Source organism: Mercurialis annua, linkage group LG2 (assembly GCF_937616625.2).
Source record: "Mercurialis annua linkage group LG2, ddMerAnnu1.2, whole genome shotgun sequence".
NCBI classification, from domain to species: Eukaryota; Viridiplantae; Streptophyta; class Magnoliopsida; order Malpighiales; family Euphorbiaceae; genus Mercurialis; species Mercurialis annua.
The window spans coordinates 10,679,015-10,694,798 of NC_065571.1; the positions used below are offsets into that span (position 1 = coordinate 10,679,015).

The 15,784-nt window shown below is 29.1% G+C and overlaps 1 protein-coding gene across 1 annotated transcript; it reads left to right on the plus strand.

Annotated features, from left to right (window-relative positions):
- The first annotated feature begins 4,513 nt into the window (after positions 1–4,513).
- Positions 4,514–11,197, plus strand: LOC126666757 (organic cation/carnitine transporter 4). The gene is made up of 2 exons (XM_050359618.2): positions 4,514–5,232; positions 9,911–11,197. Exons 1-2 carry the CDS (start codon positions 4,815–4,817, stop codon positions 11,098–11,100), a joined length of 1,608 nt encoding a protein of 535 aa, XP_050215575.1. The 5' UTR covers positions 4,514–4,814; the 3' UTR covers positions 11,101–11,197.
- Positions 11,198–15,784: the final 4,587 nt, after the last annotated feature.

Below are 15,784 nucleotides of genomic sequence, written 5' to 3' on the forward strand. Positions count from 1 at the left end.
ATTCAATTCCTCCAAAAAATACTTTCTCTTTCCAATTATTAAAAAAAACTAAAATATTTTTTTTGTTAAAATATTTTTTTTGTATATTATAAATTTTATTAGAAATATTAAAAATATTCTGGTATAATTTTAAAAAATTACACATTTTAAAATTCATTTACAAAATTTTATTTTAATAAAATTTAAAATTAATATAACAAATTTTACTTAATTTTAAAACATAATATATTAAATTTTATAAATAATTGTTTTTTTATTATAATTAGGAAGAGGGCTTATGAAAAAATTAAACTCGCGAATTATAACTTGCTGGTTTACATCATTGCTATTAGAGAATGTCAACGAAGCAACACATGTTTAATTGAAGATGCATAAATATTGTAGTCACTAAACCAACAACATTAATTATAATATTATAAACCTAAAAATTGATTATATCAAAACTAAAATAAATAAATAATATTTTTAGAAAAATATATTTAAATTTGTTTATATTTTAGGAAATAAAAATCTCATGATGTCTTGTATTAAAATATCTTAAACATAAATTTTGGGTTGATATCAGTTGATTGGTTGATTACTCATTATTTGCTCTTTGGTTGATTATTGATGGCTTCATGGTAGATCATTAGTGGTTCAGTAGTAGCTCATTAACTGCTATTTAGTTACTCTTCGTATTTGGTGTATTTTACTTTCATTTTGGCTTTTTTTAGTTGGTCATTCATTTTTATGGCGTTTGAACATAATTACAATCGTTTAATAAATTAATTTTATTTATCAATATTCTTATATTTAAAAATAGTGTCTTCATAATAGAAAGGTATTTCAAAATAAATGGTGCATAAAGAAATAAATAATCAAACAAATAAAAGAATTAATATGATGAAATGAATTTAAAATATTAAATAAAAAGCTAAAATTAAAATAACAAGTATATTAATATAAGAGATAAGTGCTTAAATTTAAAAAAAAAGTAAAAATGATAAATTTGACTATAGTAGACGAGCGTTTAAATTAAAAAAAATGTTTAATTATTAGAGTTAAATGTCTAAAGCTAGATAACAAGTGTCCAAATAAAAAGAACTTTCTGCATAAATGCTTATTTTTCCAGATATTTGCATTTATACTCTACATAATAATTAGTTGTAAATTTACCTCTTTTTTTATAAACTGTTTGCATTTCTACTTTTTTGTAAAAGACATGGTAATTAACATGTATAATTGCTTCTAGAGTTCAGCCTTCATATATATACTTTTTCCCCTTCTATTTAAAATATTAATGACAACAAATTAATTATTTTTATATTTTATATTTTTTTTCTTCAAAACTAACATGTTGAAAATTATTAGTTTATTTTTTAAAGTTTTTATTTTTTATTTCAAAATTCCAACTACTCTAAATCCACCAATTAATGTTTCAAAATCAAAAATTAACAATTTAAAAATGAAAAACAATAGAGTAACAAAGAACTAAATCATTAATTTTTTAATTGTTTTTGGTATATTGTTATTAGAATAAAAATATTTAATTACATTGGAAAGACACTTTATCTTTGACTATTTATTTTAAAAACATTACACAATCTACTCTTTTATATCCCTTCTTTATAAAAGTAAAAAAAAATTAAAGTAGTTTGTTAATGGCATTTTAGTTGTTCAGTAATTGCATTTAGATAGCTCATTAGTAGTTTGTTAATAACTGTTATTATTTAAAAATCATATCTTATCAAAGTACTGTTATATTTAACTTTTTTAAAAAGAAAATGTTCATAAAAGTTAAATATGAAAAAACAAACATAATTTGACATAATCCATATAAAAAAATTATATATATTTAATAAGAAAAAAAATAAAATAAATTAACTTTAAATTTAAAAATATAAATTTTCCTACCTCCTGTTATTTTTTTTGTCTTTGTTATTGTTACTTTAATCCTTACTATTATGTAATAATAATAATAATAATAATAATAATAATAATAATAATAATAATAATTATTATTATTATTATAATAATAATAATTATTATTATTATTATAATAATAATAATAATTTTTGAATTAGATATTATGATGCAAATCATTACCATTATTAACTTGAAAAGTAGTGAGACCAAGTGCAATAGGACCCACACATCCTCATTTAAGTGCTAGATTTGAAGGCCACCCATGCACCTTGTCAACAATCTGAAGTTTAGCAGAATTATCTCGGTAATTCAAAAGAGCGTAAAAGTGCAAACAAAAATTTTAGGACCTGTTTGGTTCAGCTGTTTCTTATAGCTGATAGATGTTGGCTGGTAGCTGATAGCTGATAGCTGATAGACTGTACGTGTTTGGTGAGAATTGATTAGTTGTTGTTGTTTATATATAAAATGACCGTAAATGACATAATTTTAATTTTTATTTATTAATTTATAAATATATTATATTATATAATATTCAATAAAAATATTAAAAATTATTTTTTTATAAGAAGAAACGTTTAGTTTAAACTTATTTAGATTTTTTTTTGATAAATTTATGATTTATTTTAAAAAATAATTAACTTATACTTTTGTTAATATAAATAAATAATATTAAATAATTTAAAAATGATTAGAGTATTTAAAAATAATTTAAATAACTATATATATATTAAAAAACAATATCCTAATGGGGGTAGTTTTGTCTAATTAATTAAAAATATTGAAAAAACTATCAGCTGTTGGCAAAAAGCTCCAAAATGGAGTTTTTCAAAAAACAGCAGCTGGAGGTTTCAAAAAGCTCCAAAAAGCTTTTAAGCACCGTTTGGATTGAGGGTTTTTAAAAGGGTTAATTACATATAAAATCACCACCTTTACACGAATTCTCAAAAATAACACGATCTTTAAAACGTGTCAATTCAGGGCATTACCTTTCTTTTTTTTTCAAAAACAACATGGGCACGTTTTTAGATAAAATTTTGCTGACTTGGACATGCAATGGGAGCGCCACATGTCATGCCACGTCAGCAAAAACGCCACTAAACATGTGCTCATGTTGTTTTTGAAAAGAAATGAAAGGTAGTGCCCTGAATTGCCACGTTTTAAAGGTTGTGTTATTTTTGCAATTTCGTGTAAAGGTGATGATTTTATATGTAATTAACCCTTTTTAAAATCCATGAATTTTAACAAAATCGATAAGTCAATGGAATTTAAATCCATAGATTTTAAAATTCCATCGTTTGGATTGAAAATAAAATCAATGGTTTTTAACATTATTTATGGAAAAAAATAAATAGTATAACAATCCATCATTCATAAAAAAATAGTGGATTTGGACTTTTCCACCTAGTAGGTGGGAAATCAAAACCCTCAAAAATGATGGATTGTAGAAAATGAGAGAATTTATAAATCCATGGATTCTATTAATTTTTTGAGGCAAAAGATGGATTTTGTGCAAATCCATTGATTGTTTAAAATTTACAGTGTAGAATCCATCAATCCAAACGGTGTCTTAGAAAATTCTCACCAAACACTTTAGTGGAGTTTTTTGAAAAATAAAAGGTAAAAGCTCTACTAAAAAGTTAAACCAAATACTCATTTAAAAAAGAGCACGCTTGGAAGTCTAACTTTTGGAGTGATATTTTTGTCAAGTTTATGGAAAATGAGGTATAGCACGTCATTTCCTCTTCCTTATTTGGGAGAAGCGCTGGGCTTGTAAACCGGCTTGTTGATTGGGCTAAAAAACAAGTAATTAGGTTTAAACTTGATTAATGAAGCTTGTGGTATGAATGACTTAGCTAGAAAATCGCTTGATGACCCTGATATGTTTTTTAGATGAATGACTCATATCCCTCTTGATATTATTGTTTATGTTTCAATGATCAGTCATTTTTTTGATTAATGGTGTGTCTTTTCATAAAAAGATAGTACTTAACCAATATAATCACAAAATATAAATTCAATATCTTCTAGTGTTTTTTTTTATGAAAATATTTTCTATAGAGCAAAGATGATATAGTATCATATCATGTTTCATCGTCTATTTATGACTATCAATTCAAAATAAAATCGTAGTATGTGATTTGTAACAAAAAAATTAAAATTTATTCGTGATGGTATTTTCTGTTACAATTTTGTCATAAAACTCTCTGACATAAATTTTATCCAAGTTAATTTTCATCAATTATTACTATGAAAATTTTATACGGAATTAAAAAAATTTAAAATGAATCAAATAAATAAACTTTTGAAATACCTTATATATCCCGATTCAACAAATTTCAAAAGAATTTCTATAAAAAAATGTCAAATCAGGATCAATGGCTGATCTTCAAATTATTTGATTGAACCGGTCGGGCAGTACAAGATTTGAAAACAATGCCTTTCTCCTTTAATTTGATGTAAAGAAAAACAATTCAAAAAAAAAGACTAATAAAATGTGTTGCTAAAAGCCAATGACATTACCTTTTAAACCCAATTTTCTGCTTAATTTGGGATTTCCTTTCCAATATAAACCCAACAATTTTCTATCAATTTTTGCATCTCCAACTTGCCAATTGATACCAATTTGTTTAAAAGAGATCCAAAGAACATTCCTCCATTGCCTCATCCTCACCTCATTGGTCCCAAACTTCCACTTCTTGATCCAACTTAAATCAAACCGCTAGTCATCCTCCACGTGGCAATCATGAAAAATCTACGGCAAGATCCATACCCACGTGTCAATAAGATCTAACACTTTAAGACAGCCGAAATGACATAGGAAGGTGTATATTCTCACACGACACAACTCTTTCCCTTATAAATCCATCTCCTTGTAGCAAAATACTACAAAAATTACTGCACAAAAAAACATGGCTTCCACGTCACCGTCCGATCAAAACCTCCGATCACCGCTATTACAACCACCGCCATCGCCACCGTCGAAAGAAACTGATGAGCCGGAAAAGCTAACAATAGACGACATGCTTCAAAAGCACTGCGGTGAATTTGGGCCGTGGCAATTACGTCATTTTGTTCTAACAAGCTTAGCTTGGGCGCTTGAAGCATTCCACACCATGGTGGTCATTTTTGCTGACCGTGAACCGGATTTCAAATGTTTAAGTGCCGGTTGTTATGCCACGGCCAAGACTGTTTGCGGGTTCGAACCGGGTTCTTGGGAATGGATAGGTGGTCTAGAGAGTTCTACGGTGGCTCAGTGGGGTTTGGTTTGTGGTCAAAAGTTCAAGGTCGGTTTGGTTCAGTCTATTTTCTTTGGTGGCTGCATGATTGGTAAGTTTTCATATTCTTTATTACCTTTATTTTTATTGTTTTATTTTATTTGGGAGCACTGCATTTTATATTGTTTTGGATCATGATATTGTAGTATATCATATTGTAGTGATATCATTATTTAGTTTCATTGCATAGTTTATTATAGAAGATAGGTTGTCTACACTGAACTTAGATTCAACTAGTTTGACTTGTTTAGGTTTTGTCTTTCATTACATACAAATAAATTAATCTATCAACGTAGAAAATGACAAGGGGTAAGCTTATTATTAGTATTATTATTTTAAACTAAGAAAGATTTATTTGTGTTATGCACTCAATTTATTTTTATTTTTTATATGTTGTTTTAAGCATAACCAATCATAATTAAGACTTCAAATATGTTAAATATAAGGGCATTATATAAAAAAAATTAATAATCTTTAATCTATAAATTTATAATGAAAAATTTTATGTGCGTTTTTTCTATAAAGGCTCGTTTAAGTAAAGATAATATTTAATAATGAACTAATTTTGTAAATATAAAAACCTTCCATGTTTTATTAAAAATAAAATGGATCAGTGAAATTTATGCTACTAGAGCTATATAGCATTTTTTTTCCAATTTTTTTTTTATATAATTATGAAAAATTAAGTTATATGTATATATATATATATATATATATATATATATATATATATATATGTGTGTGTGTGTGTGTGTGTTTTTATTATGTGTATGATTTCTTTAAAAAATAAACTGTCAACAAAAACATCTTCATACTCGTATTTGTATTATAATTAGTATTATATATCGCAAATAATACCATAATACCCGAGTATTGTTGCAGGATCTTACATTTAAATCCAAGTCTTAAATTGCTAACTTTGAATTAGTCATATAAATTGGGGAAAGAATCATGCGGGCAAATTGTTGAACTTTTCAATGATCAAAATTTGTCACTTTCTGTCATTTAAGTTATTTTTAATTAATTAATTATTTACTGACATGATATTGCATAATAATTTAAACAAAAAAGATTGTTAAATTTGAAGAACCTAAATTTAAAAATAATTTCACTCTTAGATAAATATATTTTTATTCAAATTAAATAAATTTTAAAAAAATGAAAAAAAAAAAATTAATTTAAAATGATACACTCTTATTTAAAATAGTGTCTATCGATTTGGTGTGAAATGAACTTAATAATGATGCACGCCACTAGTGCATTGTATTAATTTTAATTGATTATTGCATAATAAAAAGTAAATTTGTAGATATTTCTTAATATGGTAAAAGTGACGAAGGCGGTAAGACATTTCAGATAAGTATTGAACATAGAAAAGAGTTGCATGCTTTAATTTGTCTTTTTCACTATTATGAAGCTTGCAGTTCCAGTGTTCAATATTATTGGTGCATGGCCTGAAAATGGTCCGCTTCAGTTGTCACAAAGCACATGTATGTTCGGACTTCATTTATTAGGTCCAAATGCTTTCATGATGTATACACTAGAAATGAAAAATAAAATATTAAAATATCAAATATTAAAATTAAAATTTCATCATCAGTAATTTGATTTTTCGAGTGGATTGATTATTTTAATATGATAAAGTTGAATAAATTAGTTGTAGCTCAAATGATATAACAATAAACTGTCAAAATTGTGGATTCATCCTCCCACAAACGTTTTTTTCTCTCTAATTATTAAAAAAAAAAGTCCTCTAAGGGTGTATATTGAACTAAACCTAAACATACAAAAAATTCATATCAAGCCAAACCGAAACTAGCTGGTTTGGTTTATTTATTATATTTTTAAAAAATCAATTTAGTTAATTTCAAATTTTGAAAACCAAAAAACTTTAATACATACATATAACATAATTTTCTTAACAATAATTTTTTTTTTAACTAATTTCTTATGTGTTGAAATGAATAATATATTACAAAGTAGCTTAGATTTAATATTTATATTCAATATCTATTGTTTTTTTTAAATTAAAGATATCATTTTTTTCTAGTTTGATTAATTGAACCGAGTTATAATTCATTTTGGTTTCTATATTCCTTAAAAACGACCGATTTCAAAATTAATTTTAAAACTGAACAAAATCCATAAAACAATGTACACTCCTAATTTTTCTATCATTGAAAGTTGTAGGGTTTGATCATTGACGGCTCACATTAAATTAAATAAATATTTACGTATAAAGTACGAAAATGTATTTATTTACTATTTAAGACTAATAACTATTGAAATAGGAATATAATTTTAAAATAACAGTGTAGTTGAAGTGTCACATATTAGATTGAATTGAAGGTGAATTGCTAATTATTTTATGTGTTGAAATGAATAATATATTACTAAGAGCCGAATAAGGTTAGAGATAGTAAGTAATATCAGAATTTTATAAAGAATTTAGCCTAAAATTTATTGATTTAATTTTGATGAATGTCGTTCATAACGGAAAGAATCACATGAAACACATGTTTGTAGCACTTTTTTTGCAATGAATGAGCATAGACAGGAATGATTCATTTTAGGGCTTAATTACTTAAAAACCACCCATCTTGAATTTTTTTTCGTTTATACCCTGACTTAGGAAAAAATTCATTTATACCCTAACGTACGTGTTTATGTTTCACCTCTACCCCGAGACACTAAATTAATCTCTTTTCATTTAAAAAAAGTTTAAAATAGTCCTTCATTTAGAGAAAAATTCATTTCTAATTAAACTCTAATTAGCTTAGGTTAAAAATGAAGAACTATTTTAAACTTTCTTCTTAAAAAAAAGAGGTTAATTTAGTGTCTCGGGGTAGAGGTGAAATATAAATACATACGTCAGGGTATAAATGAATTTTTTCCTAATTCAGGGTATAAACAAAAAAAAAATTCAAGGTGTTTTTAAGTAATTAAGCCTTCTTTTTAGTATTTCTTTTCTCAGTTTCCTTCCCACAATTTGTGTCTTTAAATCATGTCATTGCTTTTAGTTGGTCCATCAATATATAAATGTATAGCTCGTTTTTAAGCTTCGTTTACCAGTTTCAGTTTAAACTTTCTAGCGTATACTCTTTTACAAACACTAGTTTCGCATTACGTGCTATGCACGTGGCTCGTAACGTAACTTGTCAATGTATATATTAGTAAATTTATTATAATTATATCAATTTTTTATTTATAAATAATATTAAATTAGTTAAGAATTTTTGTAAAAATAAATATAATATATTCGGTTATTAAATTTTTTTTCATATTAAATTTATTTTTCTTTTGGTTTTATAATAATCATAATTAAATAATTAACTTAATTTTATTAATAATATTTTTAAAAATAATAAGATAGAAATTTAAATAATAATATATTGACCAAATACAATATTTTAATTTTGTAGTTAGATCAAACTAAAAGATAGGTATTCCTACTAATTTGGAGACAATTTAGCTACCTATTCTAATTAGGACTTTAATTATAATAGTGATTAATTAAATAACTAATTAGTTAATGACTATAAAACCTTTATTTAGTGATAAACTGAAAAGGATTATTTAGTAAATTTGCCTGTCCCCCCCCCCCCCCTATACATGCTTTTATATATAGTATAGATATGGTCACATTTTGCTTACCTTACTTGCTGAATATCGTTCCGATTAATTTTTAAAATGTTTTTATAACAAACATTTGTAAAAGTAATTTGCCTACAATTTTGCAAAAGTGCATCATTTTTTAAAATATTAGTAAAATGTGATTTAAAAAGATATTTTTAGGTCAATTAAGGATGGTATTCGGTCATTTCTGTCTCTAAATTTGTTCATAATGTACAATTTTATTTTATTGACTTAAAAATATAGAGTATTGTTTTAATTAATCAAAATGACTGAAAGTGAATTATTTGACCATGAGTCACAAATTGAAGGACTAAGTTGACCCTTTCCTAAAAATTATACTGCCTTGACATCTGCCAAAGAAGTTCGAGTCTATGTTTGCAGAAAATAGCGAGAATTAGAACTGGCATACGGAAATGCAAACTCATAGGGCGACTAACTATACATTGGGCGATTAATGCATCCCTTTGATTTTTTTCTTTTTTAAACTTATTTAAATTTAAAAAAAAAATTATACATTGGGCGATTAATGCATCACTACATAAGTTTTTTTTTTAAAAAAATAAATCTTGCTGGGTCAAAACTCAAAACAAAACATAAATTTTGTGAAATTATGTAAGAATTGTATCTTACTGAGATAAAACCCCAAACAAAATGATGGAAAACAATTGTTTTTGTTATCTAGTACTATTGACTTATGGAGAAATTCTTATGTAGACTAAGTCCACCACGTCATCCATGGACTAAGCCAATCATATTATAACATCTCATTAAAATGAGGGTATTCTTGTAATTTCGTTTGTTATTTGCATACACTTTTGAATAATGATATTACAAGAATACCCTCATTTTAATGAGGTGTTATGACATGATTGGCTTAGTCTACGGATGACGTGGTGGACTTAGTCTACCTAACAATTTCTCTGACTTATGTAGTGTGAAGAAATTTGACATTTTGATATAACCAATAAATGTGACATTATGTTAGTTAAGGACTAAATTAGCATTCTGATTAAAGCAAATCGAACTATTGAATCCATCAAAACTAAGTACTTATAAATCCATGATTAATATAGCTGCAATCTTGATTATTTCAGGTGCCGGGATATTTGGTCATCTCTCAGATTCTAAACTCGGAAGAAAAGGCTCTCTAATAGTAGTTTGCATCTTAAACGCCTTATTCGGTTGCTTAACCGCACTTTCTCCAAACTATTGGACCTATCTTATCCTCCGTCTCCTCACCGGTTTCAGCACCGGGGGCGTCGGTCTCTGCGCCTTCGTCCTCGCTACCGAGCCTGTCGGACCTACTAAACGTGGCACAGCAGGCATGTCCACTTTCTACTTCTTTTCAACTGGAATCGCCTTATTATCGGGTATAGCATACGTTTTTCGCTCGTGGCGCGTACTCTACACCGCATCTTCTATCCCTTCGATTCTATTCCTCGTCCTTGTTCTTCCGTTTATCTCGGAGTCGCCGCGATGGTACCTTGTTCGTGGCAGAGTAAATGAAGCAATGAAGATTATGAGCGCGATAGCCAAATCTAACGGACACCATCTTCCTGACAGAGTAATTCTAGCACTCGACGAAGAAACAAATAATAGTTGTAGCATTGATGAGGAAAAGAAACTTACCACTAAAGATCAAGCAATAACGGGTTCTTTAATAGATGTAATTCGGTCTCCGATGACCCGAATACGACTCTTCCTAACTGTGGGAATAAGCTTTTTGTGCTCTATTGTATACTACGGCCTTAGCCTAAACGTTGTGAACCTCGAAACGGATCTTTACCTCACTGTCCTGCTTAATGCAGTAGCTGAAATGCCAGCATTTACTATAACAGCAGTATTATTGAACAAATTCGGACGGAAACCGTTAGCTGTAGGAACACAATGGTTCAGCGGAGTATTTTGCTTATTCGGAAGTTTGATCGGAATTTTAATCGGTAGTTTTGGAGTATGGAAAGTAATAAGAATGATTTGCGGAGTTTTGGGTATATTTGGTATGGCAGGGACTTATAATTTACTCTTTATATACACAGCAGAGTTGTTTCCTACAGTAGTAAGAAATGCTGCACTTGGATGTGCAACACAAGCAGCGCAAATGGGTGCAATTTTAGCACCTTTTGTTGTCGTTTTAGGCGGTGGGTTGCCGTTTGCAGTGTTTGCGGTGTGTGGAATTATGAGTGGGTTCCTTGCGTTTTACTTGCCGGAGACGCTAAATCGGCCGTTATACGATACAATGACTGGGATGGAGAATGGTGAAAGTGATCAATGTAGACTAGTTTAAAGTTGTTTGTTTGATGTTGTTCAATTGTTGTAATGTTTCGTTTTACAGTGTTTGTAATTTAAGGCTTTGAGAATGAATGAGCAGTGCAAGGAGCAAACCTAACAGAGTCAATAAAAATTTAATCGAATCGAAATTATCGAACCGAATCCATAAAAATTTAAAATATTTCAATACAAATCGAATTGGTTATGTTGTTTTTTATTTGATTTGTATCAAAACCTGTAAAATCCCGTAATTTGCAGAAGTAAATTTTGGCCAATAAGTGATAATTTGGACACTCGGGGATTAGAAATAATAATAAATAAATTTGTTAATCTTTAAATGAGGTTGATAATTACTCGGATAAATTTATTGAAGCTATCGAGGTGTTAGATTTTTATTTGGATTTTTTTAAAGAGAATTGAATGTGAGCGGGGCTACGGAATTTAAAAAAAAATGAAATAAAATTAACTTAAAAGTCCCTAGAAAATGTTTTTAATATTTTTATCCTTAAACTATATCTAAGATTTTATGATAAAAATATAAACCCTTGAAAAAATATTGTTTTCGAGAATAATTTCCGTAATATGTATTTTTAAGACTTTATTTTACAATGTATAAGAAATTTTGAGCTAATGACATAATTGAGCTAAAGGAGATAAATGACAAGGTAGTTATTTAATTTACATAAAAACTAAGGGATTGAAGTGCACCTTAGCCATTAATATATATAGTACACGTTAGAATCAAAAAAATCCCTAGATTTTTCATCTCCTTCATCGTGAATCAAGCTCCCCAACCGAACCCTACCCATCAAAAATTATAACTCCTCCAACCTTCTCTAAAATCAACAAATTAAAGGAATAAGTTGTTGATTTTAGTATTAATGATGATGGATTAAGAGTTATTTGGTGTTTTCATGCTTAAACTTTGATTATATATGGTTGAAATTGAAATTTTAAAATCACTGATTACATACTAAAGTCCCTCTACTATTAACTTTTATTTCATCTAGTCCTCATACAAAATTTTGGGTCAAAATATCCCTGTATTTTTCAGAATCTTACCTGAAATAAACTATCAAAAAAAGATAAGTTTGATTCCTAGAATTTTCAAGCAGCAGTACTGATAAGTACAAAAATAAGAATTGTTTTAAACAATTTAGTCCATTTTTCTTAAAACACTTGAATAAGAAGTAAATAAACTTCTCAAAAATATTAAAAAATATTTTTTGAATAAAAGAAGTACTCCCTCCGTCCCAATAGAGTTGTCCACTTTGTGAAATTTTTTTGTCCCAAAATACTTGTCCACTTTCAAAAAATAACTAACTTTTACACTCAATTTTCCTATATCACCCCTATTTAAAATTCACTAATGAGTAAATTGAAAGTGGACCCTATATTAAATAGGGGTATGACAAGAAAAGTAAAGAAAATTTTGCAAAACCCATGAACAATAATTGCTTTTCTTAAACTGTGTGATAAAGACAAAGTGGACAACTCTATTGGGACGGAGGGAGTAAATAAACTTCTGAAATAGTGTAATTAACACTGTTTAAAAAATAATTAATTAAATTAAGCTTAATTAAGCTAGTTTAATGGGTAATCCAGTCGAGAGTTCAGACTCTAGCAATCCATCAGGAATGACTTCACTACACAACGTGCAAAGTGAAGTGCACCAACTCCTTGAACATTTTCATGCAAAAGGAATTTTAGGTGATTCACCAGAAGAAAGATCTACTTTAGCAAATGAAGTAGGAAAACTGGTAAATGAAAGGTTAGACGCAATTGAAAGGGAAAAAGGGTTAAAAAAGGCAAAAGGACCAATAATTGAAAAAGAAATTCTTCAACTAAGAAAAGAAAAAATTGTTCCTTTTATTGCAGATCCGGCAACGAAAGCAGCCAACATGAATAACAATAATTTAGCACAAGACCTTAGAAAATCCTTAGGTTTGGTAGAAGAAGCCCCTCTGCATATAGATGACATAATTTTTAATGAGTTAGTCTCTACAAAAAGAACAATATACAAACCTAATTATCCTCATAGGACAAAAGAAGAATTTATGCCTAGGGATAACCCTTTAAGACCGGTAATTAGCCCGGCAGTATTTCTCAACTTAGATTGTGAAAAACATGCGCCTGAAAAAATAGATGGGTGGATTACTATGATTAGATTTACAGTCAAATCAGGTGGTTACACTTCTGGAGGTGCCTACGAATTGTGCAAAGCCACCATGGTTGGAAATGCTCAAAAATACTGGGAATCACTAATAGCTCACACTCCAATAAAAAAAGAAATTGATAGAGAAATATTTGCTGATGGAGTTCTAGCTATAGTGGTAGATGCCTTGAAAAGAGAATTTTGTGATTTTTCATTGTCCACAGAGTCATTAGAAAAAGAACAATCTTTAATGGCTTTAATGAAACTACAAATCTGTGACATGTGCTATTTTGATAACTTTGCCTGTGAATTTCAAAAATATTATTATAATTTAGACTTGGCAGCCCAAAATTACATGTCAGGATTATTTTTTGCTAAACTCCCGGATCCTTGGCCGGAAGTAGCAAAGACTGCATTTCAACTTCTCCTAAATGAAGACAAAGTGGCCAATGGTTTAGGAGGAAGGATACAAGCAGTGAGATATGCTATGAGAAAAGCATGCACAGAACTCCAAGTAAGGCAAGACGCAAAACGTCTTCCTTATTTAAACAAGAGCTGTTGTTCTCAGATTGAGTATGTTCCAGGAAGGTATGGATGTTCTTCTGGAACAGAAGAAAAAACCAGAACAGGATATTCTTCAAAGAAGAAAAGTTTCAAAGGATATAGGAAGAGAAGAATATCAAGAAAGGATAGAGAGGACAAGAGAAAGTCTGATAGGCCAGGTAGGTTTATTAGAAAAAGAAGTAACCTTAGAGACAAAGATAGGATAGATGCATTCAAGCAAAAATATGGTAGAGAACCAAAATGTGCTAAGGGAAAACCGTTGAGCAACTGTTCTTGTTGCTGGGTGTGTGGCTCTAAGAGTCATAAAGCTGATACATGTCCTCAAAAGAATAAGCGAATAGAAAAATCTTCGGATAGTATTCTTCGAAAATGAGAGTCTAGCATATGAACCAATAGATGAGGAAGAATTTTCTGATATAGACTCTGAAATAGATTCAATTTATGAAGTCGTTTCTGAATATGAAACTGATAATGATGAATATGTTTTATGGAAAGCTCAATTATTCATGATGAACACTTCAGGAGCTGACATGGATGACGAATTAGTACCATTGGATACTACTCTGGTACATGAAGAGTCCTTTCAGTACGAGGATCCATCTAGAAACTGTCTAGAATGGAAACTACTTAAGGTAGACATCAGTTCTATTTATAGTAAGTCTAGATTTAGCTTCAAATCAATAGTCGATATCTCCCAATCTGAATCCACAGCTCAGGTTTCTAGCATAGAATTAGAAACGTTGGATGTATCTCTGATTACACTTGCCAAAATTAGAGAGATGATGAATAAGTCTAAAGGTGAATACAAATACATCCATGTTGGTTTAGTCCAAGTAGGATTGGTCCCTTTGTTTAATCTCCCAGTGGACAGTCCTGTGATAGCAGCAGTCTTAGACAAAAGATGGAAGGAATTTAAAGACCAGCTAATATCAGGTGTTCAGACTAACCTAGCAAATGGTCCAGTCTGGTTTCAAGCTTATCCAAATTATTTGATGGCTTTAAGCGATAAATGTTTGGGAAATTCATTAACTCTTAGGATAAAATCCTCTAAGATGAATATAATGAGTTCTCAGGCCAAGTATTTGGCGTATCACACTCGGATTGTCTTTAGACTAATCAACACGACAAATCCAGGAGTGAGGAACATTTCTAAATTAACAGAATTGTTCGAAGAAGGTTCAGATAACTATAAGCAATTCAATAGGAAAGAGATAAATCCTGTAGAACTTAGTTGGCCTAAAAGTTGGGTGCTTACAGAACCAGCTGAATCTTCAAGACAAATAGGATCTTCTCAAATAACTCAAAGAGAAAAATATATTATTTTGAATCTAGAAGAGCCTATGAGAGGTTTTAGAATCTCTGATCCTATTCTCAGGAGATCATTATCATCTAGGAACATGTTTAATCCTACGATTGTAGACCAACTTCCTAGAAGACCAACTTTAGTGCTGTATGGGAATCTAATTATTGTAAATTAGTGTGCACCGGTCAGTATTTCTAGGAATTGTGCAGACAGCTCTAAGTTATGTTAAACAAACATCTAAGTTTGTTACATTTCAAATTGTGAGTACAATGATGGAATATGAAGAGGATGGCAAGGTCTGATATCCTTATCAAATTTGGGATCTTCGTCCTGTTACCAATAGAGAACTTGTGGAACCCTAGAAAATTAATAGTCAAAATCAAAAGTTAAGGTGGAAAATGTATGAAGAATCAAAGCTCGCAAACAAAGCTCTTCATATTGAATTCCTCAAGTCTGTTCTGGAAAATATAGTTAAGAACTCTAACTATATTATTCTCGGATATGGTAGAATGTTTATAACTATCTGGTCCAAAGATCCTGAAGTCATCGATAATGAAAGATTTATCGCTGGACGAGAAGAGGCAAAAGCATTGCTATTGAAACTAGTTAACAGGGTTGCTAGTTTGAATTTCAAATCAGAAACCTTTGAGATTTCAAAGAAAGTAGCTGAATATAGAG

Coding starts and splice junctions, on each gene's coding strand:
- LOC126666757 (XM_050359618.2), top strand. CDS start 4,815: ATGGCTTCCACGTCACCGTCCGATCAAAACCTCCGATCACCGCTATTA. Junction 5,233..9,910: donor CTTTGGTGGCTGCATGATTG/GTAAGTTTTCAT, acceptor TGATTATTTCAG/GTGCCGGGATATTTGGTCAT.